At 48.8% G+C, this 26,054-nt stretch overlaps 1 protein-coding gene and 1 long non-coding RNA gene across 3 annotated transcripts in view; both read left to right on the forward strand.

Moving 5' to 3' along the window:
* The first annotated feature begins 1,456 nt into the window (after positions 1–1,456).
* On the forward strand, positions 1,457–2,621 carry LOC127671150 (uncharacterized). 2 transcript variants are annotated; one of them, XR_007974674.1, is made up of 3 exons: positions 1,457–1,601; positions 1,836–1,950; positions 2,433–2,621. It is a non-coding gene; the product is annotated as an uncharacterized LOC127671150 (long non-coding RNA). The 2 variants fall into 2 exon arrangements; XR_007974673.1 differs by having other exon boundaries at positions 1,457–1,573.
* Positions 2,622–4,491: 1,870 nt separating this feature from the next.
* Plxnc1 (plexin C1) overlaps positions 4,492–26,054 on the forward strand; it is a 155,584-nt gene continuing 134,021 nt past the window's right edge. The window contains exon 1 of the mRNA XM_052165531.1: positions 4,492–5,980. Within this exon, the coding sequence (XP_052021491.1) occupies positions 4,496–5,980 (1,485 nt within the window). The 5' untranslated portion in view covers positions 4,492–4,495. The remainder of the gene's footprint in view (positions 5,981–26,054) is intronic.

Consider the following 26,054-nt stretch of genomic DNA (forward strand, 5'->3'; position numbering starts at 1 on the left):
TCTGAAAAGATTTGGCATTTCTCGCCCTTTCCATAGGCCCTTATAATAGTGAAGGTTCTTATATGGCTTCATGAAAGTCAGTGTTAGCCGGGCGGTGGTGACGCACTCTTTAATCCCAGCACTTGGGAGGCAGAGGCAGGCGGATTTCTGAGTTCAAGGCCAGCCTGGTCTATAAAGTGAGTTATAGGACAGCCAGGGCTACACAGAGAAACCCTTTCTTGAAAAAACAAAACAAAAAGAAAGTCAGTGTTGGAACTCTAAGTGAAGAATAGCAGCTCTGAGCGTCCACCTGTTCCTTCATGTATGAGTCTACTCTTCTGGGAAGCGGTATGTAATTTAACTCTGCTGAATCATGGCAGAGAAAGCTGACAAGGGAAATGTTGGAGGTGAGGCCATTGCACTACCCAGCCTTCTCACAGGAACTAACAACTGGGTGCCAAGCATGGAAGGAAGGTTACTCTCCATCTGCCCAAGGCCATGATGGGTGACAGTCTTGCACTCCCTCAGCCACGCCTGGAGAACTTGTTTGAAGGTTTGTGAGAGAGCCTATCCTTGACGAGGGCCTGAAACACTTGAGAGGATGAGGGCTGGGGGAGGAAGGGCAGGCCCAGCCGGCTCAATCAGCTCAACTCCAGCCTTCAATGAAGCGACAGGTCACAGCCAAATCCCTCAGCCTATCTCGTGACTGCGATGAATCCATGAATCCGACTGACTTTTCCTGTGGGCTGAACTCTGTTCAACTCATCTTTCAGCACCAATTCAAACTATAAAACGATACTTCCTCTAATGAACTTTCAACTATCTGCTAATCTGCAGACCAGGAAGGAAGCTGGCTCAATTCATTTTCCTGTCAGTCACCAAAGGGGAGCCAGAAACTTTGATAAGGTCTTCAGCCCGAAGACCACATAGATATGAGCGGGGTTGTAGAAAGGAAAGGTGGTTTGTCTGAAATCCAAGGAGGCCAAAACAGGTGTGTTTTGTATGGAACTGCTCAGACTCTGCGCAGGGTGTTCGCTACATAGAAAGGGGACGTAAAGAACCTGTCGACCCCCAGAACTAACATTCTCAGTTGCTTCCGGCTCCCGTCAACCCAACCAGCCCTTTAAACCATGGTCAGTTAAAAAGAAATAATAAAAGCAAAGCAGAAAAGTCAGATGTGAATGATAACTGTCTTGTGACTGTGACCAATCGCCTACTGAACAGTTCTAATGTCCCAAGGCTCAGCAGGAAACCACAGCGTCTATAAAGCCCTGTCCAGCAGAAGTGAGTCTGATTGTAGATGGCTTGGTTAACCCAGATTGCCTCCAGTGCCTGAGGGAGTGGATATTTTCTCATTATGAAGCCTTTTCCAGCTAGCAAAGGCTGTGTGTACAACTGCTCAGAACCCGTTTCCGTGGTAGCAGGTCTGCCTGGAGGATGGATCTGAACCGCCTTCTTTTGTTTGGTTTTCAGCCATTTGTGTTACAAGAAGTTCCGAAACGTGCCATAAGGGACACCCAACAAGATGGATGGGCCCAGCCAGGTGGAGAGGGACGCTTTGCAATGGGAGAGCTGCATACCTTCCATCAGATGGGTGTGTCCGAGAGAAAACCTTTAGAGAAGTACAGACCCTATGCCTAAATGTTTATTTAGAGTTGTTCCTATTTCCCACACTTTTCAAATGTGAATGTGTGTCCTGAAGGTGGAGCTTTAGTACAGGAGAAAATTGGGAAGGGGCAGAGGCATTTGCTCAAAATGGGGGTAGGGACAGCAAAGAACCTGTTTCCGGGGTCTCTTAATAGCCTACGTTTTTCATGCCAAAAAGTTACCATGGATTCTGGTTTCTTCCACCTCAGGAGTCTGCACACGATTAAAACAGGAGGAGAGAGAGCCTTCTTGTGGGAAAGTCTCAGCAAACTAAGGAGATGCAGGGACCATCGGAGCCCTCTCCATGCCTTGCTGATCATTTTTGTAAGATTTTGTTTCTTCATTTTCAAAAGACCACAGCAAAGAATTGAGCAGTGATCAACATGCCATACCATGTTTAATCCAAAGAGTTTCCAAGATGGTCTGTGACTGACTGTAGCAATTCTGTGGGGTTTAGGGAACTGCCTTGGTTACCACTGAAGATAGATGCTCTCTAGAATGGAGCTGAACGCTGCTTCTTGGCCCATAATGCCGCCACAGCCCATTTGAGAGTCAGCCACAGTGACTACAGGGAGACTGACGCGTGTTTGCCCTACTATGTTGGAGAGGGCTATTTTGCTTTTTTGTTTGTGTTTTAGATTTAAGTGATGCAAAAAGTTCTTAAAATATTCCAAGTGGTGGAGAATGGGGGGGGGGGTTAAGCAAGTAAGCCATTTGATTTGCTTCGCTTAAGAGATCCACATTAACATCAACCTAGACCAACATTCCCGATTCTTTATTCTCTCCTCTACTTTCTGACACTACAGAAGCGGTAACGACCTCCACCTCCCATCTGAGAGCATTGGCACTGCCCATCGGTAGAGAGAAAGGACCAGAGCCAGTCCCCAGAGAGGCTGCACGTGGAAAGATGGCCACAGGCCCCAGCTTTTAAAAGCCACTGTTGAAGGAATGGTGTGTGTGTGTGTGTGTGTGTGTGTGAGAGAGAGAGAGAGAGAGAGAGAGAGAGTTTGTGTGTTTGTGTCTGTGTGTGAGTCTGTGTGTGTGTGTGTGTGTCTGTGTGAGTCTGTGTGTGTGTATGTGTGTGTGTATATGTGTGTGTGTATGTGTGTGTGAGTATGTGTGTATGTGTGTGTGTGAGTGAGTGTGTGTGTGTGTATATGTGTGCATGTGTGTGTGTCTGTGTGTATGTGTGTGAGTGTGCATCTGTGTATGTGTGTATATGTGTGTATGTGTGTGTGTGAGTGTGAGTGTGTGTATGTGTGTATGTGAGTGTGCGTCTGTGTGTGTGTGTGTGTGTGTGTGTGTGTACAGCAGAGAAAATGGAAGTCAAGGCCTGGCTCCAACTCTCCCTCACTGAGCCGCCCCCACCCCTAACACTTCAGCTGCACACCTCGATCAGACTCTCAAGCTTCTTACCCACTTCCTTCTCCTGCCTTCTGCCTTTCCAAGCTCCCCTCTCAGCAGCGGCGACAGATCTAAGCAGTTCTGTGGAAACCGGCAGCAGGTGCCTGGCTCAGCAAGATTTGACCTCTGAGGAAGCTCATTCAGCGTAGGTCCCCTAAAAAATTGCAGATTCCATCCAGAGCTGGGCTGACTTGGAGGGACGAACGCACAGCAACCAGTTGCAGTTCACGGTGTGGAAATGATCACGGAAGGAAATGCAGATCATTTCCTAAGGACCCATAAGGGCCTTTAGCTCCCTCTCCATTTGCCACAGAGTTGGGAGGCGCCATGGCTTGCCACTGGGTAGCCCACTTCTGAGAAAGCATGAGCCGCCTGTTCCCAGAGCACAGTGATTTTCTGTTCCAGAAATTCTTGGGGGCTTGCGGGGGGCGGGGCACCCCAGCTGACCGGTGATACCTGGATGGTGGCAGAAGGAGACCCTCTGGAAACACCGGACTCTTGAGACAGGAGTCCTGGCTGCTGAGCCCACAGGTGGCCCTGGACTGGCATGAAGACTGTAAGAGGCTCTGGTGTGAGGTGTGGATTCGAATCTCAGCTGTGCTATTTGCTAGCAGCTGTACCCTGGCAGGCTCCATAGCTTCTCCAAGACCTTTCTCAAAAGCTGAGTATGGATGGTAAAAGTCACGAATTAATACCGTTGTCCTGAGCAGTAAGTGAATCAAAATCGACATGGTGCATTTAGAGCTACGCCCAGAACGTAGCAACTTCTCAATAAATGTTAGCTTTTGCCATTAGGGTTAGATAGTGAGCAGAACTTTCTAAGTGCTAGATTTTTTAGAGCCTGGGACTCCGTTGCCAAGGGAGACCAGGGAGCCTTTTCAAATATGAGAGCTCTGGCCAGAGGGATTGTCCACAACGAGCGTGTGGCGCCTTTCTCCCACCTCACTCTGACCCAGGGAAACCCACCCCTGGTCACAGGGGCGCCTTGGTCCCCCTCAGCCTCCTCCAGCTTGGCCCCTGCTCGCCCGCGCATCTCTGAGGCCTCCCTCCCTCCGCTCCACACCTGTCAGCCGCCCTGGCAGCCTCCCAGGGGCTCGAGCCCTGGGCCTCCACTGCAACCCGTTTGACCCTAGGTCCTGGCTCCCCGAGCCTCGGCTTTGCCCCGGGGCTGCTCTCGTAAACAAAACCCGGGCGTTGGAGCAGCCCCGCGGGCTGGAGAGCGCGGGAGCCAGCTCCGTGCGCGGTTCCGGTGCCGGGGGAACCCGGGGCGAGCAAGGGGCGATGGTGGCAGCCGCGGCGGCCGCGGCAGGCGGCTCAGCTTTGTTATGAATAGATGAAAGAGGCCACCTACACAGTAACCCAAATTACGAGACCTCCCTCCTCCCGATCTCACCGAATCAAGAAGGGAAGGGAGATGGGCGTGGAGGGAGGGCGGGCGAGAGGCGGAGGGCGGAGGAGGAAGAGGATGAGGAAGGGGCCAGTTGCATCCCACTTTCACAATGGGAAAGTGAAACGCACAAGCGCACCCAACCTCTCCAGCCCTCCCCGCCCGCCTCGCTCCCCTCCGCCCGTCCCCTCCCTTCCCCTCCGCGCCTCCCCGCGAGCGCCCGCGCCGCACAGAGGAACTCTCCGGCGAAGGCGGACGAGGAGGAAGCGTCTCCGGAGCGCGCAGGGCTTGCCGCCGCGGCACAGGCTGCCGGAGCGAGCCCGCCGCGCGCCGTCCTCCCTGTACTCCTTCCCGGCCGAGCCGCGGGGATGGGGCGGCCGCGGGAGCCCGAGCGCGCGCAGGAGCCGCCGCCGCCGCCACCGCCGCCCGCGTCTCCGTCGCCGCGCGCCTGAGCCGCCCGAGCTGCCGCGCGCCCTGCCCGGGGGCGGCCCCCCTAGCCCCATGGAGGTCTCCCGGAGGAAGGCGCCGCCGCGCCCCCCATACCCCGCCGCACCGCTGCCCCTGATCGCCTATCTGCTGGCGCTGGCGGCGCCCGCCCGGGGCGCGGACGAGCCGGTGTGGCGATCTGAGCAAGCCATCGGAGCCATCGCAGCGAGCCGGGCTGACGGCGTGTTCGTGGCGAGCGGCAGCTGCCTGGACCAGCTGGACTACAGCCTGAAGAACAGGCTCTCGCGCCTATACCGGGACCAAGCGGGCAACTGCACCGAGCCCGTCTCGTTGGCGCCCCCCGCGCGGCCCCGGCCCGGGAGCAGCTTCAGCAAGCTGCTGCTGCCCTACCGCGAGGGGGCGACCGGCCTCGAGGGGCTGCTGCTCACCGGCTGGACCTTCGACCGGGGCGCCTGCGAGGTGCGGCCCCTGGGCAACCTGAACCGCAGCTCCCTGCGCAATGGCACCGAGGTGGTGTCGTGTCACCCGCAGGGCTCGACGGCCGGTGTGGTGTACCGTGCGAGCGGCACCGATGTCTGGTACCTGGCGGTAGCCGCCACTTATGTGCTGCCAGAGCCGGAGACCGCGAACCGCTGCAACCCCGCGGCATCGGATCACGACACGGCCATCGCGCTCAAGAACACGGAGGGGCGCAGTCTGGCCACGCAGGAGCTGGGCCGCCTGAAACTACGTGGTAGTGCGGGCAGCCTGCACTTCGTGGACGCCTTTCTCTGGAAAGGCAGTGTCTACTTCCCCTACTATCCCTACAACTACACGAGTGGCGCTGCCACCGGCTGGCCCAGCATGGCGCGCATCGCGCAGAGCACGGAGGTGCTGTTCCAAGGCCAGGCGGCCCTCGACTGCGGCCACGGCCACCCCGACGGCCGCCGCCTGCTGCTTTCCTCCAGCCTGGTGGAGGCTGTGGACATCTGGGCCGGCGTGTTCAGCGCAGCCACTGGAGAGGGCCAGGAGAGGCGCTCCCCCGCCACCACGGCTCTCTGCCTCTTCAGGATGAGTGAGATCCAGGCGCGCGCCAGGAGCTGCAGCTGGGACTTTCAGGCGACTGAGCACAACTGCGTAAGTCCTGTCCCCGAGGCTCGGATGAAGACTTGGGTGACATTTACCAAGTCTCAGGTTCACAGCACCACCGATTGGCCGAGATTGCAGGCTACTCTAAAGCACAGTCTGGGGTCCCCAGAGGGAGCGTGTAGAAAGGGTGACGGGGTAGCTGGGCGGATTGGAGGGAGGTTCAAAACTCTAGTGGCAGCCTCTCATTCTTTTTAGTACAAATGCTGGGCTTCCCCACGCCACCCTCTGTTCCTAACCCCTCTTCCAGACCGGAGTCTTAGTAGGCATGTGGGCTTGACGTTGGGCTAGCAGTTACTGATGTTCTCACAGGAAAGCTAACGAATCTAAAGGACTCGCCGCCACACCCCGGCCTTTGTGACCCCCCCCCTCCCTTACCCCAATCTCTGACTGCAACCTATGTGATGTGGTCTGTAGAGTTGTGGCCTGCTCCACACTGGTTAATAAATGTTACCGTGCAAAAAGCCGCTCTCAGACCGCCCAGCCTGAACCAGCGCGAGGGGGCGGGGCTGTGGCTGGCCGAGGGTGGCTGTGGTCTCAACCTGGCGGAGACAACCAGAGGCGGCGGGAGGCAGCTTACGGTGTACAAAGCCTCGCCCTGAAAAGAAGAGCCGGGGGTGGGAGGGTTGGGGGTGGGAGGAGTGGAAAGTGTTGGGGTGCTCCAGGCAGTTTCTGGGGCTGCAAATTTCCAGACTAGATTGCGGGACTCTCTGGCACCACCCGTGAGCTGTGCCTAAACCAGGCAAAAGACAGGTTTTCCCCTCACGGCTCACAGGGCAGCCACAGCTTGAAATCTCGAGATTGACAGTTCTTTGACCGGAAAATAAAGCGACAGTTCAAGAGGGTCTAGCTGATGGGGATTACGGAGGCATTGTGTACTTCTGCAGAGGCCTTTGCCCTCCCAAGGCTGCTGGCAAGTAACTCTGCATATGGCTCCTGAGAGGGAAGCCTGCTGAGAGCCTCCTTAGTCACTGGACAGAATTCAAAGGGCAGAAACGGAGGGCTACAGGAGTTGCTATTGTTTTGCTGTGAAAGGAATCAGAAGAGGAAGTGGGAAAGTCTTAGAGTAGAGAACTGTTGCGTGTTCCTTTATTGTGTACCAGGGTGCCTGAAACATTTCCCCTAAGGTATATTGACACGCGGGGTAGAAAGACACTCCCCTCCAGCCCTTCCTCTGCAAAGCACACCTTACCAAATATTAGTCTTATTATTCCTGGAGAAAAAAGGCTTCCGGTCACGCGCTTCTTCTCTGCTAGGGCAAGCACATAGCCATTTAATTTTGCTACTAGTATAAATCAACAGAAACACAAAGAGCACAGGTTCCCCCCCCCCCATGGCTTAGCCTTGCTGTAAGCATAAAACTTAATATTTCATATCTTCCTTTATAATATCTTCATAATCTAATGGCTAAAGTTTGTTAAATCGCTGCCCTTTTACTTCTCTATTGAAAGACTTGAGCCCCCCCCCCCAATTTTACTTTGCATCCTTTAGCGTTAGGCAGTTTGTCTGTGGGGTTAACAGCAATAGCTCCGAGGCCCCACAGCAGGTAACTACGACGGAAGTCCAGGCTTCACCATCTGACAGCTGTGTCGATGTGCAGAGCCAAAACAACATTTCTCTTGACTGCATCTACCTATTGGGTACTGGAGGACTCGGTTTCCTTCCAAAGCCAGCATGCATCCCGAGTGCACACAGAATCCAGTTTTGGCTCAATCAGGTGGTCCTCCTTGTGCTGGGATGGGGAGGGGCAGGATTAGTCTAGAGCTGTTTATCCTTCTTCACGGGAGCTCCTGGGAGAGAGCTGCCCCCTTGGAAATCGAGCAAAGGATAAACACAGGCTGCCAAAAATCTGGAATGGAGGGGGGGGGAAATAAATAATTAAAACAGGTCCCTGTGCAGTGTTTCTCGCTGCTGTTATTTATTGAGAACTCCCAGGGCGCTCGGAGCTGTATGTTCTGAAAGATGGGGTCTCTACCCTCTGAGCTTGTCATCCAAGTTAAATGATATACTCAGGTTCAAACAATAGCTAGCCGTGGCTGCACAGGTGGGAGCTGGGAGTTTGCTTTTTCTTTTCTTTTTTTCATTTAAGTCAAGTCTTTGCTCCTGGAATGCATTAAAAGCCTTAATGGGATTGCATTTTAAGAACGTTTGAATGAAAAGGGGGAAAAAAGGTGGTAGTTTTGATGAAAAAAAGCCACAATTTTCTAACCAATTAAATAGGCAGATAAGATACTTAACTCAACAAATACTTGTTTGATGGCCTGCTTGCGTGAGCCGTCAGCTGTGCTGGGTGCCACCGATTGTGCCAGCTGAAGAGACAATAGCAGGTTGCAACCCCGTTTAATGGGGTCATGGGATCAGTGTGGCTTTGGCTGTCACTCACGAGAATGCTGTCATTCGACTGCATTTCCTTTCTCGGGGTCTTGAATCTGTGTTTGAGAGGCGTGCTGAATTCTAGGTGCCTGAGAGAGGAGTTGGACCTGAAGCACTCTATAGAGGGAGCCCCAGCAGATTGCAACAGCTATTGCAAACCTTCCTAGCAAACATAGGCTCTCCCACCCCGGTTTTCTTTCTTTGATTCTTTTCATCAGCGATTCGCAGGCTGCCAAGGAAGGCTCAAGAGTCTGGATTTGTTTACCTTCTTCCTTCCCCTCTCTTGCCACCTGTATGGTCCATCTTCCATCAGCCCATGATAATGACAGAACTGGCCTTTCACCGTTTGCCCATCTCTTATCTCCCAACTACTCATTCTCTTCCCTGCTGAGGATTCATTTCTAGGATCCAACGAATGTGTACTCAATGTTTTACGCACAGGCATGCTCCTCCTCCTCTTCCTCCTCTTTCTCTTTCTTACCTTGCCACCAAATTTCACTGTGCTTTCACAGAAAGCATCCATGAACTGCAGATCCCAAGCATACTCTAATGGTCATCCTCTGCAGTCCCACTCTCTGAGGCCCCTGATGGGCACCAGGGCTAACACGCCCTCTCCTAGATAGTTTTATGACAACTTGACACAAGTTAAAGTCATCTGAGAGGAACCTCAAGTGAAAAAAGACCTCCATGTGATTGGACTGTAGGCCTCCAAGCCTGTAGGGCATTTTCTTAATTAATTAGTGCTTGATAGGGAGAGGACCCAGCCTATTGTGGATAGGGACACCCCTGGCTGCTAATCCTGGCTTCTATAAGAAAGCAGGCGTGGGAATCCAGCAAGCAACACCGTTGCTATGGTGCTATGGCCTCTGCATCAGCTCCTGCATCCAGGTTCCTGCCCTGACTTTCTTCAGTGGTAAACAATGAGGTAACAGTGTACTTAAACCCTTTCCTCGGCAGCTTGCTTTTGGTCCTACTGTTTGAATCCAGCCAGCAATAGAAACCTTGACGGCTATCACTCTCCAGATGAGGCTTCTGTGCGTCTTTCAGCAAGTCTGGTAGGTTGGTTCTGTGAAAAGTGGTCCATTTTCCAGATGAAGAAACTATGATCAATAACATAATAAATGCCAAAGTCTCGAAGCTTCAACCTAGTCTTCCCTGAGTCTACTTTTGTGTTCCTTTTGCCATCCTGGTACTTCTGGAAATGTCCCCTGAAAGTTCTGTGATTTAAAAAGACCGGAAATGATTTCCCTTGGGACAGTGGTTTTCAACCTGTGGGTCGTGACCCTTTCGCAGGGGTCCCCGTGTCAGATATCCTGTATTTAAATTGCAATTTGTAACAGTAGCAAAATTACAGTAATGAAGTAGCAATGAAAATAATTTTATTGGGGGGGTCACCACAACATGAGGAACTGTAATAAAGGTCACAGAGTTAGAAGGGTTGAGAACCTCTGGTCTACCATGAGGCTTTGCAAGTAGAGAGTATTCTGAAGACAGTGTCTGCCTCCAATTTTATGTTGAGTTTAAAACATTATGTGCCTTAATTTCTTCATTATGTTCTGCAATGAACCTGTGTTTAGATTAATATAGCAGTGAATGTTTTTAATTATGTGTATTAGTTTATGAAGTTAATTTAACTTCCCCCTTCTCTGAACTAACCCCAACTACTTCTGGCACACAGGAATGCCTGAAAGGTGTTTGTGTTTGGGTCTGTGAAGATAGATTATTCTAGATTTGTTTGGCTGCCATAGTTGGGTCCTGGGGTTGCCTGTGGATTAAATACAACTGTTAGCCCCTCTATAGAGGGTATTATATTTTTTTCGTAGTTTGGCTCATAGGATTGATTCTTTAGTTCTTTCTATCTGTTGCAGGTGGGTATGCCCCCCCTCCTTCACACTCACACAACTCTGATGTAATTCAGTTGTCGTGCAGATATGCAACCACAAAATGATTTCTGTAGTCTCTACCAGCCACAGCCAAGACACACATCGCTACTGAGAAGTGATAGCTCAGTTCTGCTTGGCAGTGTGACCCGCTGACCTCAAGATACAGTCTTCCTGTGATGTTGATTGCCCTTCCAGCTTTTGTTATGATTCTATCTAGCCTTTGTTTTTGTCATCTGTAGACTAGACGGGCAATTCTACCTTTACAGACATCTGACATGCAAGGGTGGATTAACACAGGACAAGTGTAATGATGGAGCCCACTTAGGAAGTGGGGAAAAGCAATCATGGCTAGTATCTTCTGAGTAGTTATCATGGCGGGGGCTGTGCAAAGCAATTTACATGCCTTATTTTCTGTTGATTCTCCGTCACCATATGAGGCAAGGACTTCAGTTATTATGATGATTATAGATGAGAAAATTGAAGCTCAGAGAGCTTTGGTTAGGTTCCTAGCTTGCAAATAGCAAAGGATTTAGAACTTATGTGATGGGGGTCTAGGATCTGGGTTTTTGACCACTGCTGTGAACAGTCAGTCCCCACAGACACTGAGTTTTAGTGTTCATCCTGTCCTGTGTGGGGCAGGCAAGGCTCCAATTGATAAGACCAGCTGTTTATAGGTGACGAAACAGAGACTCCTTGGTGGTGAACAGAGTTTCTGAGTCTACATCTGTCACCATCTGAATTACGATCTGGTGCCCCATGTGGTTCCTCAGCCATTCATTTCTCGCTAAGATTGTTCTTGGCATCTGGGCCTGTGACTAACCTTCATGAGCATTCTCTCTTCAAGCTCCAATGCCTAGTGCAGTATCTGCTGTGCACTTAGAGATTAAGAAGGGTCTATGGAATCAACAAGTGAAGGATCTTGGAGGATCACACTGGAAATGGATGGACTCTGTGCTTTCCTGGTTCTAGTCACCATACACCTTCATTTTTTTTCCTTTTCTTAGTAGCTGATGTGTCAAGGATCCCTTCTCCTCAGCTTCTGGGTTAGATGGTATCCTATTTACTCTTCCAGCTCTTCAAAGCAATAGTCAGAATGCTTATGTTGCCAGTATGGGAGGCATCTCTGGCCGTAGAAACCTACATGATTGGTGTTTGTGTGGTCACTCTAACAACATTCAAATTCTAGAGGAAAGAGCTTTTTATTGTAGGTTGGTGTTTCTCAAAGTGTGGTGTGTGGACCACCCGTGCCAACATCATCCGGGAATTTGCTGGAAATGTAAATTCTTAGACCCAACATAGAATTACTAAATCAGCGCCTAGAAGTGGGAAGGGAGTAAGATTGGATTTGTATGTTTCCTACAAGATTCAGAACGTTCCATCCTGCTGGGAAGTGCCTTAATCAGGAAGGTAAACAACTCCAAAATTGCATTAGGAAGTTCCTGAAGCTGACCAGACTCACTAGGTCCCTCCCTATTAGACTAGAAGCTGAGTTACAAGACTTTCAGACAAAGCAAGCTGCAAAGAAGACTCTGAGACCAGACCAGCTGCCTGAAGAAGAGGGAGAGCCCAGCCAAGCTGCCTGGAAGAGGTTTAGATTACTTGAGGGGCCTAGAAAGGGAACTCTCCAACCTTTGGAGAGTTGAGCTGCTCGCAGGCTGTGCTGTTCGCTTCAGGTCTGCAGCTTTGTGAGCTTTCACTCACGCTGGCCTGGGCTTTGGTGATGCAACTGTCTTTGAGTCATACCTGCTTCAGTAAGTGACCCCAATAAAGTTTGCAGTCCAGTAAGTTGGAATTTGGTGCTATCTGTACTTTGGTCTGTCACCGGCTGCCTGCCTGGGATGAGGTGACAGGTGTGTAACATTTCTCCAGGAAAAGTCTTGTCACACAAAACAGCAGGCAATTTTTTTGGGGGGGGGAGTTGTTTATTTTATTGTGTTTATTTCATGTGTATGGGTATTTTGCCTGGATGTGTGTGTGTGTACCATATGCCATGCAGTGGCCTTGCAGGCTAGAAGGCAGTGTTAGGTCCCTTGGGACTGGAGTGAACAGGTAGTTGTGAGCTGCCATGTGTGTGCTGGAATCTAACCCAGGTCCTTCAGAAGAACAGACAGGGATCTTAGCCACTAAGCCATCTCTCCGGCCTTCAGCCTGTGTTTTTAACAGGCTCAGAGTGATTTGAATTCACACTTCAGTAAAAGAAAGTGAATTCCTTTACGTTCCAACTGTGGTGCCTGGGATAGAGGCTTGTCTCCTTTCCCTCCCTTGCATTTTATCATAAAATGCCTACTAAGTACCCACCCACTCCTGTTACTCCTATTCTCTCCTGTTTGATCAAAGTCATTATTATTTCCTAGACACATTTTTTTTTAAAGCCTCCCCATTCTTAGGGCTGTACTTAGATTCTCCAGACCTTGCACCTCATAACTAACTTTCAGATTGTGTGACAACCATTTAATTGCATTCTATCCTAGGCTATAGGAGCATTTCTAGAACCTTCTAATATGTCAGGGATGCTCTCTCAGGGGTTTCTTCTGTGTAGTGTTGATCCGGAAACCCTCCCTAGTTGGGTACAGTTGGTTGCAAGGCCGTACATGCATAAGATCAAGTGATTTTGTGGACAGGAATATTGGGAGTTCTGTGATAATCCTGGAATTAGAGCAGCTGAGAGTGCTCTAGGAGGGTTACATGCCCAGTGCCAAGAGGCAGCTCAATGGACAGAAGCCGCGACATAGCAGATGTGTGGACTGGGAAAACGGTTTAGTCTTTCTGTGCCTTGTCTTTTCATTCATTCATAGGGAGCTTTCTTGTATCACAGTGTTTTCGTGTGAACTCCTGAGATAATATGGAGTGTAGGTAATGCTGTGTACCTGTTGCTGGCACCACCGTTGTGATTTGTAACGAAGACAGGACAGTTCCCTGGTATGTAGGGTTGGCAAGTGGTCATGCCCAGGAGGCAACCTGCAGGAGCTTTTTTCTGCATCAGGAAATGACGATGCCCACTCTAAGGTTCCTTAGTGAACACGGTAGCTTGACCACCTAACATGAGTCTGTACCCAGGGGGCCTTGTCTGCTCCCTCAAACATGTGCCCTTCAGGGCCTCTACCTGAACATGCCTCAGCCTGACCTCCACCACATCTAAAACCTTCTGCCTTGGCTACTAACTGGCAGTGACTCTCTAGAGCATTTCATTCCGATCACCAGGAAAAAGATGGCATTGGGTCCAACTCACCTTTTCAGGAAAGACCATGAGCACTTGTTCAATGTCGCATTGGCTGCTCTCAGAACAGGTGTTAACATTTGGTCCAATCAGAAGGAAGCCAAACACAAGATTGCCCCCAGCAGGTCCTGAGGATGGATTCCCTCAGAGGAGAATGATAGAGAAGCCAAACTGGCCAACCCTTGACTACAATAGTATGATGTCATTTGTAATAGTATGATACTATCTATAATGTGACATCATCTATAATAGCATGATGTCATTTATAATAGTGTGACATCATTCACAATAGCATGATGTCATTTATAATAGCAGGACATCATCTCACTTCCCACAAGGTTTGCCAGTGACTTCCCTGAGCATGTGTAGGCACATGAAAACTGAGAAGCCTTAAAGCCACCATGGGGACAATTAGTTGGAATCACGGGTCTAGTTTATTTACTAGAGAACCAGGGGAACCACAAACATGGGGAGTAGGTTGCTTGATCTGTTAGTCTCACAATTTTTCCTATATTATTACCTCCATGAAATACTAATTTGCCTGTGTCTTGGTTAGGGTTTTACTTCTGTGAATAGACACCATGACCAAGGCAACTCTTAGAAAGGACAACATTTAAATAGGGCTAGCTTCTGGCTTCAGAGGATCAGTCCATTGTCATCAAGGCGGGAGCATGGCAGGATCCAGGCAGGCATGGTGCAGGAGGAGCTGAGAGTTCTACATCTTCATCTGAAGGCTGGTAGCAGAATAATGGCTTCCAGGCAGCTAGGCTGAGGGTCTTAAAGCCCAGACCCACAATGACACACCTCCTCCAACAAGGCCACACCTCCTAAAAGTGCCACTCCCTGGGCCAAGCATATACAAACCATCACAGCTGATATTTATGTTACCATAGCTGATCCCCCACCCCGATCCCCATTACTGAAAATAGCTTTCCCCGGCCCTTGCATCATATATCAGGAAAACAGTGGCCTCCCCTCCCTCTACTCCTCCAGTTCCTCCCCACCCACCCAGGTCCATCATCTTTCTGTCTCTTATTCGAAAACAGACTTCTAAGAGCTAATAATAAAGTATAATAAGATAAAACAAAAGCTAATACATTGGAATAGGACTAAACAAACCGAAGAAAAAGAGTCTTCTAAAAAGGCACAAGAAACAGATATAGGTTCAGAGAAACACCCCTCCCTCATTCTCAGGAATCCTGTAAAAACACTAACTGGGAAGCTATAATATATAAGCAAAGAACCTACACACACACACACACACACACACACATACACAGATGCGTGCGCACACACATACACATATATATGCATTTACATGCCCACATGTGCACGCGCTCACACACACACACACATGCATGCACATGCACATACACATGCATACACATACACAGGCGCGAGTACACACACACATAAACACATACACAAACACACACACACATAAACACATACATACACAAACACACACACACACACATACACATGCACATGCACATACACATGTATATACATACACAGGCGCATGTGCGCGTGCACCCGCACACACACACATACACACACATACACAAACACACACACACACACACACACACACACACACACACACACACGTATATTAAAGCCCTACCATAATATTGAGACAGGAACTTCCAAAGATTCTATTGAGTTGTTTTCTGTTGGCTGTCTAGTGCTGGGCACATGCCCTGAAGAGTAGTTTGTTTCCCCAGTGAGACTGCCTTGGAGGAAACTAAAATTTCATCTTCAAGCGGTTATCAGTTGGAGATGGCTTCTGGGCTAGAGATGGGGACACATGCCCACTTCTCCTTTCTGCCCTAGGACCCTATGTGGCGCAGACCAGCGCAGGTCCTGTGTGTGCACGCTGCCTCCATCTCTGTGAGTCTGTGTGCATCAGCCCTGTTGTCATTCCCTGGATGCCCTCCATCCCCTCTGGTCCTTAAATCCTCTCTGCCTTCTCTTCTGCAGGGTCCGAGTCTGGTCGGGAAGGGTTTAATGGAGACTCCTGTTAAAAGCTTAGAGTTTCAATAGTAGCTGGTTTAGTGTATTAGTTCCTCTGCTCGATTATTGCTATAGTGCTTTCTTCAGAGAAGTTAGCATTTGGGGAACTTGGCACTATTTTTAGTCCAACAGCCATGCTGCTATATAGACTTCAAACTTTTCTGCAAAGTGCCAGATTGTTCATATTCTACTCTTTGCAAACTACTCTTAATCCCCTAATTATGGTTAATCTCTTAATCATAGCTACTGCCCTCATGTTCTCTAAACAAAGCCAGGGATTGGGACACAAATAAATCCACGGAGCTAGGACCCTAGGAAACAGTATGGACCCCGAAACCTGAATTCCGTCTCAGTTTTATTTGTCATGATTATTCTCACTACCACCCCTAAGTTTCAAATCATTTAAAAACATAAGAACTATTCTTGGCTCCCGGGCTATTCAAATACAGGCCAGATGTGGCCCACTGGGAGTGACTTGCCGACTGCTGCTGTCCTGGAAAGTTGGGGAGGAAAGCAAGCCTTCTCCAAGCAGCCTGCTATTCCTTCTAGAAGGTCCGTGACAGGCAGACTCGGAAGCCCCGAAGAAGGGCAGCATCATCAGCACAGGGGGACCCAGAAGGCTCCAGAACAGGGACATGACGCTTGAGTGGTGTCTTGAAGCTTAGTGAAGACGGCAGACAAGGGAGTTCTGGAGAGTATCCAGCTTGCTCGCAAGTGGGATGTTGAATGAGTCTCTGAGCCGCAAGCCACTTACCCTGTCTGGGGAGTGTCCAGAAATGAGCGTGCAGGACCAGATGGCGAAGGGTTTCACCAGACAGGCAAAGGTGGGTAGGTTTGCCCTCATGGCCGCTTTCAGACTTTTCCAAACCTTGCTTTTTAAAATAAACACTTGCCCAGAAGCTCCAAATGTTCCAAAAGAACAGCGGGTCCTCTTTGCCCTGCTGTTCCGGGAGAGAGCCTTGCCAAGTTCAGAGGTGCTGGGTGAGGCAGGTTGCAAAGTCCCCAGATCCCACAGCTTGCCCCACCCCCACCCCCACCTCCACCCCCACTCCCACCAGCATCCGTGCGTCATCTCAGGGATTTCTGCTGAGCTTGGTGAGAAGACCAAGACCGAGGATTTAGGGAGCAGCAAGAGGGGTAGAAGCATAGCCAACCCCAGTGTGTTCTAGAAAGATCACTCAAGGTAAAGTGGGTAAAGCAACTGATTACAAGGACGGCCATTGGTTCGAATTGGCTGTTTCTTGTATTTATTTATATTCAGGGGCCAGCCTTGTGTGAAAGTACTGCTGTCAGCAGTAAACAGGGAAGATAATAAACATGTAGCAAATAGGTGGTTGTTTTTTTTTTTTACATTAAAATGATAGCTAAAACTTTAGCAGACGCCATATAGCACTGTATCCCTCTAATCCTTACCATAACTTGTCAAAGTGAGGCGTATTGTCATTCCCAATTTGCAGATGAGAGAACAGTGATACATTGTTAAGCAGGGGGGTAAACAGCTATGGGGGAGCAGTGTTAGGGAAAGTTCTCTTGAAGACAAGACTTCTTGAGAGCCCCCCCCCCCTGCAACTGCGCATGTGCACCACTTCGCTAAGAAACCTAAGAGGCAGTGCAAGTGCTCATGGGAGGAGGACTTGGCCAGAGTGTGGCTGAGGGTGTGAGGAAGTAAGGAGAGTGTCATTGGCTGTAGAAGGAAGTCCTTCTGAGAGGACCCCCTAGGCTGTGGGAAGCGATTAGATTTTAGTCTCAAAGCCTGGGAGAGCTTTTGAAGGGATGCAGGATGATTGGATTTGAATTTCTAAGTAATGGCTGGCCTGTGGGGAATGGCTGGCCCTGTGGAAGGAGGAAAGCCTGCAGGAGGCTCTTACAGTTTTGCGGAGACAGAAATGATGCTGCTTCTAGTCAGAGAGCGAGAAGGAAGGGTGCGAACGGACTCTGATTTACTGTCATAAGCCGACGGATAATGAGGACCTGAACTGTGTTCTGGCCATGAACACAGAAAGGAAAGAGGCGATGAGGTGGCTTATTAAGGAATGGTATTGGAAAGTGTTGGCAGCCCTTAGAAGATGACTTTAATTGCCGTTGGGTTTTTAGTGCCTTTGGGACATCCAGAAAGAGGGATGAAAGAAGCATTGTAACAAATTTTAGGAATTTGTTCCCCCCAAACTTGGAATGTGTTAGGCTCTGTTAGGCCTACACAGTCCTATTTGGACTATGTCCCCTGAGTGGTATTTCAAACTGCTTTCTTTTGCTATAACAAAAAAACCTAGATCGAGCTATAAAGAATGGAAGTTTATTTGGCTCAGGATTCTGGAGGGTGGGACGTCTATCGGCATGATCCTGGCGTTCAGTGAGGGCCTTCTTGCTATATCTTGACACAGGCATGACATGGTAAGAAAAGTGGGCACGACTCAGATACCCACTTCTTTGTAGAAAGTCACTAATGCCATCCTTTTGCAGAAAAGATTAATTTTCATTTATGGGTATTGGTCCTTTGTCTGCATATATGTCCGTGCACCCTGTGTATGAGGTGTCTATGGAGGCCTGGGGGCATCAGAGCCCCTGGAACTGGGGTTACAGATTATCATGAGCCACCATGTGAGCGCTAGGAATCGCATCTACTACTTCTGCAAGAGCCATCTCTCCAGCCCCAGTGCCATCTAAGCTTAATGATCTCTAAAGGACCCCACCTTCCAATACGAGTCACATGTGGATGCTGGCGTTCTGCTACTGACACATGGTCTTTTGGAGGACACATTTAAACCATAGCAAGGGCAGTGGCCTGGCTAGTTCATCTCATTCTTTTCCATGAGGCTGTCTAATACACAGTGAGTGAACCCTTAGTAAAGGATTATACAAACTGCAAAGAAGGCTCTCCTCATCTGGTGGAAAAGACAAGTGATAAGAGGGCACTGAGATAAAGGGTTCCAAGATGGGGCTGTGTTTATAGGAATAATAAAAGCCAGGCAGTCTAAAAGGAAGGGTGTTTCTGGGGACTTCCTGCTCAGTAAGGCAGGATTCCTTGTCAGGGCCTCCCTACCCCCAACCTGGCTGAGGAAGCGTGTTATCTAACACGCCAGCTGCTCTCCATCACTGCTCAGTGGCCTCCCCTGAAGGCTCCTCTCTTCTACTGTGACCCCTTTTAAGAATTGGACTCCAAGTACTGACCCGTGTGTCTCTGAGGCAACAGGACTGGGGAAGCCTGAAGCAGCTGGTAACCCCGGATGTCATGTTGTGTCAAGCCCCATACTCCCCTCAATATTTCTTTTCTTAACCCTGTGGGAGTCTTGAGCCGTGGGCCTCTGATGAAACCCATAGTTCCTGAGCCTATTTTAATGCCTCAAATAATTTGAGCTGCCAAATAAACCAATTATATGGCTATACAAAGATAGTATTGTGTAGTAATATATCTTAACACATTCAACAGCTAGGCCTAGCAGCAGCAACCACCATAATCTCAAAGTAGAGATGAGCTTAAATGATCCTTTGAGATATCTGCAGCAACTATGAAATGATAGGAAAGTATCTGATTTCTTTTGGTGACAAAGGCATGGCTTCATTTAATACTGCTGTGGACTGAATCCAAAATGAGAGGAAATGCTCTTTCAGTTGGCCAAAGTAAAGGTGTGCCTGCCTCCTCTCCTGCTTCTTGAATTCCTTGAATTCTGTGCCTGAACTAAGGATATGAGTAGAACTTCCACTCTGAACCATTCACTTATGCCCAAGTAACCATAACGTGAAATGTAAAGTGTCTCATTTTGTTTCAAAACTCACTTAATTTACTTGCCTATTACTGCTTACTCCTACATGTATTTTATAGATCAGACATTTAGCCAACAGCAAGTGAATGGATGAATGTAAAAATGGATGGATGGATGAATGGATGGATGGGTGGTTGGGTGGATAAGTGGGTAGATGAGTGGAAGGATGGGTGGTTGGGTGGGTATATAGATGGTTGGGTGGGTGTATAGATGGATGGGTTGGATGGATGGTTAGTTGGGTGGATGGATGGATGTTTGTTCAGGTGAGTGAACAGATGGTTGGGGGGGTGGATGGATGGCTATATTGATGGTTGGGTAGATGGATGGGTGAATGGATGGTTGGGTGGTTGGGTGGGTGGATGGATGGGTATATGGATGGGTTAATGGATAGGTATATGAATGGTTGGGTGGACAGATGGGTAAATGGATGTTTGGTTGGATGAGTGGGTGGATGGATGGGTGGGTGGATGGATAGTTGGGTGGATGGGTAGTTGGTGGATGGGTAGGTAGATGGATGGTTGGGTGGATAAGTGGGTAGATGAGTGGATGGATGGGTGGTTGGGTGGGTATATAGATGGTTGGGTGGGTGTATAGATGGATGGGTTGGATGGATGGTTAGTTGGGTGGATGGATGGATGTTTGTTCAGGTGAGTGAACAGATGGTTGGGGGGGGGTGGATGGATGGCTATATTGATGGTTGGGTAGATGGATGGGTGAATGGATGGTTGGGTGGTTGGGTGGGTGGATGGATGGGTATATGGATGGGTTAATGGATAGGTATATGAATGGTTGGGTGGACAGATGGGTAAATGGATGTTTGGTTGGATGAGTGGGTGGATGGATGGGTGGGTGGATGGATAGTTGGGTGGATGGGTAGTTGGTGGATGGGTAGGTAGATGGATGGTTGGGTGGATGGGTAGGTGGTTGGATAGTTGGATGAATAGGTAGATAGGTGAGCAGATAGACAGGTAGGTGAATATATGTATGGGTGGTAGGTACAAGGTTGGATGAAAAAAATTCAGAGAGGAGAAATGACTATTTAAATTCTCACAACTCATCTGAAATAGAGCTTGAATGTGAACCTGATAGTTCAATCTCTTGTCATAACTTCATAGATGAAATCTCTTCTTTCTTTTCCTCCTAGCTTCACCAGTAACTTCCAGAGGTGAAATAATGTTAGCTATACTCACAAACTTATAAACTGCCCCTTGCATTCTCTCTAATACTCAATTCTTTATTTTTATATCCCATTTTTATTTATTTGTTGTGTGTATTTGTGAGCATTGCATGGTGCACATGTGGGAACCAGGTGTTGTTGTGTGCATTCGTGAGCATTGCATGATGCACATGTGGGAGCCAGAGGTGGTTGTGTATATTTGTGAGCATTGGATGGTGCACATGTTAAAGTCAGAGCTTGTTGTGTGCATGCATCAGCATTGCATGGTGCACATGTGGCAACCAGAAGATAACCTTTAGGAATCAGTTCTCTTCTGATGGTGAACTCAGGTCCTCAAGCCTGTCAGCTAGTGCTTCTATCCACTGAGCCATCTCCTTAGCCCTGAAGTAAGTTATTCTAATTATGGGAAGGGAGAGTCTCGTTCTTTATTTTGTTCAGAGCGTGTGTTAAATACTTTGTTCTGTTCTGAGAGCCACATTATTTTACTTTGTTACAGTTGCTGCTTGTATGTTGTTGTTATGAGACCATGTGTCCCTGTACAACCTAGACTAGCTTCAAACTTGAAATGTAGCCCAGGTTTGCCTCAAATCCATGATCTTCTGCCTTAGCCTCTTGGATACTTGGAACATAGGATTACATGACCATAACCAGATTTAGAGACACATTTTAAATAGAGGTACACTCAATCGCAGGCTGTCTATGGATCAGAAGCTATTATGAGTTACTGAGAAGCCGTGGATATGTGATTTAGAGAAGGGAAAGATACCAGATAAGAGAACATGGGGAATAGTAACTTACTATTGCTCCCCAACACAGAACCAAGACCCACTGTTTACAAGGGACAAATCTTGGATTGGTTGAAGAACTCTGTAATGATTAGGCCTACTTAGCAATGTTCCTTAGTTGCCTGATGAGATATTGATTGAAAGTATTCAAACATTGATCTATGTGTTTATTTATTCATTCAATAAACACTTATCGACAACTTACTACGAGCTGGATGCTGAGGTAGAGTCTGTTCTCAAACGGTAGAATAAGACAAACTGTGATAGAGCGCAGAGTCTGCTGGGAGATAGACAATAAGTACAACTTAAAAAAAAAAACAATTATAGGTATTCCGAAGGAAATGAGCTGAACGCTATGATTCAGAGTGACAATGGGGGATGGGAGAGATGAGTTCCTGTGTCGGTGAAGAGTTAACTTAAATCTGAAATATTCAACAAGTCAGTCCACAGGGGACTAGAGGCGAAGCAAAGAAATAGTGTGTGGAGAGACCCTGAGGTACAAAGACAGTGATACATTTCTGAAAGAGAGCTGCTACAGGAGCAAAAGCAGCTTAAAGGGAGAGAGCTAAGGGATGTGTCTGCCATTGTCAGGGCACCAGCACGGGTGGGGCTCGGAGTCATCTGGGTGTGTAGCTCCAAGAGTGATGGGCAACACTGAAGACTGTTGAGGAAGGTCTAACATGTCTTAAAGACCACGTCTACTGCAGGATGAAGAACAAGTTGTGGCTCTCAGGGAGAGAACAGTTGACCAGGAGGGAGATAGATGTTGGGAGCTCAGCCTGGGTAGATGCCATGGAGATAGATAAGAGGGGGATGGACTGGAGAATGTTGGGAAATCTGGTTTGGACAAGAGAGCTGATGAAGGGAGCAGACGATCTGGGTGGGGCTGGCTGATGGGACTGTTGACTGTGACGAGTTAATGTTGAGGAGCAGAGTGCCAAGAGAGAACTCTGAAGCCATGCGTGGACTGCAGTGGTTCTCATGACACAACGAAAGTAGTATGTTTGGAGAGATTGGGGAAGGCACTTGGCACTTGTTGGCATGTCGGGGGCACGTGCGTCACCTTGTGTAGTGGAGACCAAGATGGCCCATGAGATATACCTCAAGATGGAAACTATCCCCCTCAGAACACCGTTAGCTTTCTTGTCGACAGATGTTGGTGGACTGTCTCCTCCAGTTTAAGGAGCTGGGAGGATGATGCTGTTCCCATGCTACCTGCCGTTCATAGTTTTTGGGGGATGATTTAAGTTGTCTATTCAGAAACATTTGGCTGAGACTAACTAGAGGGAAGGAAAGAGATGGTGTGAACCAGCAATGTAAAGGCTAAAGGAAGAAGTGGAAAGGTCTTGGAGAGGGAGCTTTAGAAGTATGGAGGAGGAGGAGGAGGGGGAGGAGGGGGAGGAGGGGGAGGAGGGGGAGAAGGAGGAGGGGGAGGAGGGGGAGGAGGGGAGGAAGGGGGAGGAGGGGAGGAGGGGGAGGAGGGGGAGGAGGGGAGAGGTGGGGGGAGGAGGGGAGGAGGGGGAGGAGGGGGAGGGAGGGGGAGGGGGAGGAGGGGGAGGAGAGGGGAGGAGGGGGGAGGAGGGGGAGGGGGAGGAGGGGGAGGAGGGGGGAGGAGGGGGAGGAGGGGGAGGAGGGGGGAGGGGGAGGGGCAGGAATAGAAGAACACGTGAAGTCCACACATCTTTCAAATGTCTTCTGTAGGTGAGTTTTATCCCAAGACATTGTCACACAACTCTGCCCTCAGCACCCATCTTACTGTATCAGCTTCCTGCACACCTTCCCATGACTCTGAATCCCTATGCAAATGTCCCCTTGGATGGCCCCACATGTGCCATAGACTTAGCGGGGACCCAGCTGATGCTGTCTGTTCCAGAGGAACAGGAAGAACATGATAACCTGAGCAGCTAGTCAAGTCCCGCTCCAACTTGAGTAAGAGTTTTAATTTTTTTCCCAGTGCTTTAGCTTGATGAAGATGACTTTCTAATTATTGTCATGCACACGATGTCATCTGAGTCTCACGGCAGTGCTGGGTTAGGCCAGGCTTGAGGTAGGGATGTGTCCATTGGACAATGTGGTGACCCGAAGGAACCACCTGCCCAGATCAAGCAGGCTGTCAGGTGTAGAGTGGGGACCAGAACTTGGGATGCAGAGCTGTGCTCACTACAAGCGGGTCCCTGGCAAATCCAAAATAGCAAATGATGGAGACACTGTTTGAAAGCAAAGGCAGCCCATGGAACAGAATACAAGCTGATGCCCAAGAGAGCATTTTATCAGCCTGAGAAGTTAAAAAGCACCAGCTGCCATTCGCCTTTGTCTTAGAAGGAAAAAAACCAACAGTAGGGAGTCCTCTTAACACTGGGTTTGAGTAAAAAGCTCAACTTGCGCTCTCTTGGTCCCCAATACTGGGGACCCTAGCTTTGTAGACGTTTCCTGTGTGCCTTACTGTAAGAACTTCACTGGGCACCTCGCATGCCATCTTCGGTCACACGGGGAGGCAAAGCTAAGGCTGCCCTTTTTATGTCCTAGAAGTGACTGGTGCTCCCCTCGGACTTGTGCAGTGAACAGTATGTGGAGCACAGCCGACTGGGAGAAGCTTCCCCTCAGTGAGGGTAAACCGTAGGCGTGTGGTTTTGGTTAGACATGGCAGGAAGGAGAAGTGGAGGGGCAGCTCCGAGGGAACCAGGAAAGCCCAAAGGTAGACGGGGCTTTAGAGCTGAATCGAGATTGAATTTTGTCATGAAAGACAGAAGCGGCAAAAGCATCATTACGAGGCATTAACCTTGTTACACACAGACGAACAAGCAGAGGCAGGGACTCGGAGAGAAATTACACATAACAAACTAGGCAGAATGGGCTGAGAGCAGCGTTAGCAATTACGCCCTAAGGGAAGAGAAGGGCAAAATAGAAGACAGGCCAGAGGCGGGAAGGAGGGAGAATAATTTCTGGACACAGGGGGCCGCCTGCACCATTTCCCCCCTTTTCTGCTTGACTCTCTAGGTATTAAGTTCACGTTTGCGGGGGCGGTTCCTCTGGGGCCCTCTTTCTTCTGTTTTTTTCCTTTGCTAAAATGAGAGTAAGAAAGGCATTCTGAGGGTTCCTTTCTCCATTCACAGGGACCTGTCCATTTCTGTGTGTTCCTACCACAAAAGAATCCAGTTCCATTCATCCAGACCAATCCCGAGAGCTTTCTGGGGGGTGAGGGGGGTCTAAGTCTCTGCTCTCCTCTTTTCTTCCAGGCTCATAATTAGTTACAGAATTCGGACTATGGTGAAGGGCCTTCTGGCTGCTCCAGTGCAAGATCCAACAAGTTGTGATTCTTATTTCTTAAAACAGTGATTTTCAGAAAACCCCATGTTTAACCCATGATAGCTACTGTTGCTAACTTAGTGAAAACTCTGTCCTCAAGAACCTAGGGTCTGTCATGTTTCTCCCGTGCTAATCTCCACATGCTGGATTTCATCCTCCATCTTGGATTTAGTGGAAGAAAATGTCTTCCTTTTTCTATGTGGGATGCATATCTTGTGTCTCATGTAACTGTATCCCATGGGAGAACATAAGAGCCAACAGCTCACCTTCAGAGTTTTATCAGTGAGGGAGCCGACACCCAAAAAGCCTTCCAAGGAGCTCTTTAAGTCTCACTGGCTAGCTCTGGGAACGGACAGCCATAGTTCTGTGTGAGATAGGAGGACAATGTCTAGTTATGGTGACTGGAATCGCCATTTGGTTGGTCCAGTTATGGCTTCTGTCCAGCTTGGGTTATTGCGATCTGAAGGAAATTTTAGAACAGCTGCCTTGGGTGACCGCAAGCACAGTTTACCCGTGTGTTACTGTGTGTCAGGCACTTTACCAAACTAACCCATTTAGTCCTTACAACAACCGTGGAGTAGAGATGTTATCAACCCTTCCATGATATAAAGCAGCGGTTCTCAACCTTCCAAATGCTATGACCACTTAATATAGTTCCTCATGCAATGGTGACCGTCAACCACAAAAGTATTCAGTTGGTACTTCATTACTATAATTCCACTACTGTTATGAATTGTAATCTAAATATCTGATATATGGACCCTCCAGAGGAAGTCATGACCTACAAGTTGTGAACCACTTGTTATAGGGCTGAAATAATAATTTTAAAGTCCCTTAGCTAGATAGTAACAGGACACAGGCTCAACACAGGTATTGGGTTTACTGTCCTTTGTCAGGAAATGTGGTAAAATGCATACCATATAGCACCCTGAGATTATCCTCGTGCTAGGTAGTATTAGCCTCATGATCACTTAAAACAACTTCCCTAATGCTGCAACCCTTTAATACAGCTCTTCCTGTTGTGGTGACCCCTCCAATCATTTTCACTCCTGCTCCATAACTATAATTTTGCTAATCTTATGAATTATAATATAAATATCTGTGCTTTCCAATGGTCTTGGGTGACCCTGTAAAAGGGTCATTTGACCCCAAAGGGTTCCCGACTCACAGGCTGAGAACCACTGGCTTATAATACCACCTTCATTACTAGCCTCCCGGCCAGGCCCATTCTCCTTCTCAGACAGTGGAGAAAGCCCACTCCAACTCAGATTAAGTCCCCGGGGTTATCTGGTGAGCGAGAACTGAGTTCAAAGGCAGAGCAGTCCCAGGTGCTTGGTGCTTGGTCCCAGCCCAGCAGTCTCTCAAGTATGGCAGTAATGAATGACTGCATTTCACAGCCGTGCTGTCAGTCTCAGGCTTATTTGAAAACTACATCTTTTGGGAAGAAGTCGGAAGTCAAAGGGGAATGGGAATCGTTTTTCCTCCTGTTCCTGTTCAGCTTCTGGCCAGCCGATGTGACTTAGGGCCAGTCTTTGGCAAGCAGGATA

This window comes from Apodemus sylvaticus, chromosome 20, assembly GCF_947179515.1.
Source record: "Apodemus sylvaticus chromosome 20, mApoSyl1.1, whole genome shotgun sequence".
Lineage (NCBI taxonomy): Eukaryota > Metazoa > Chordata > Mammalia > Rodentia > Muridae > Apodemus > Apodemus sylvaticus.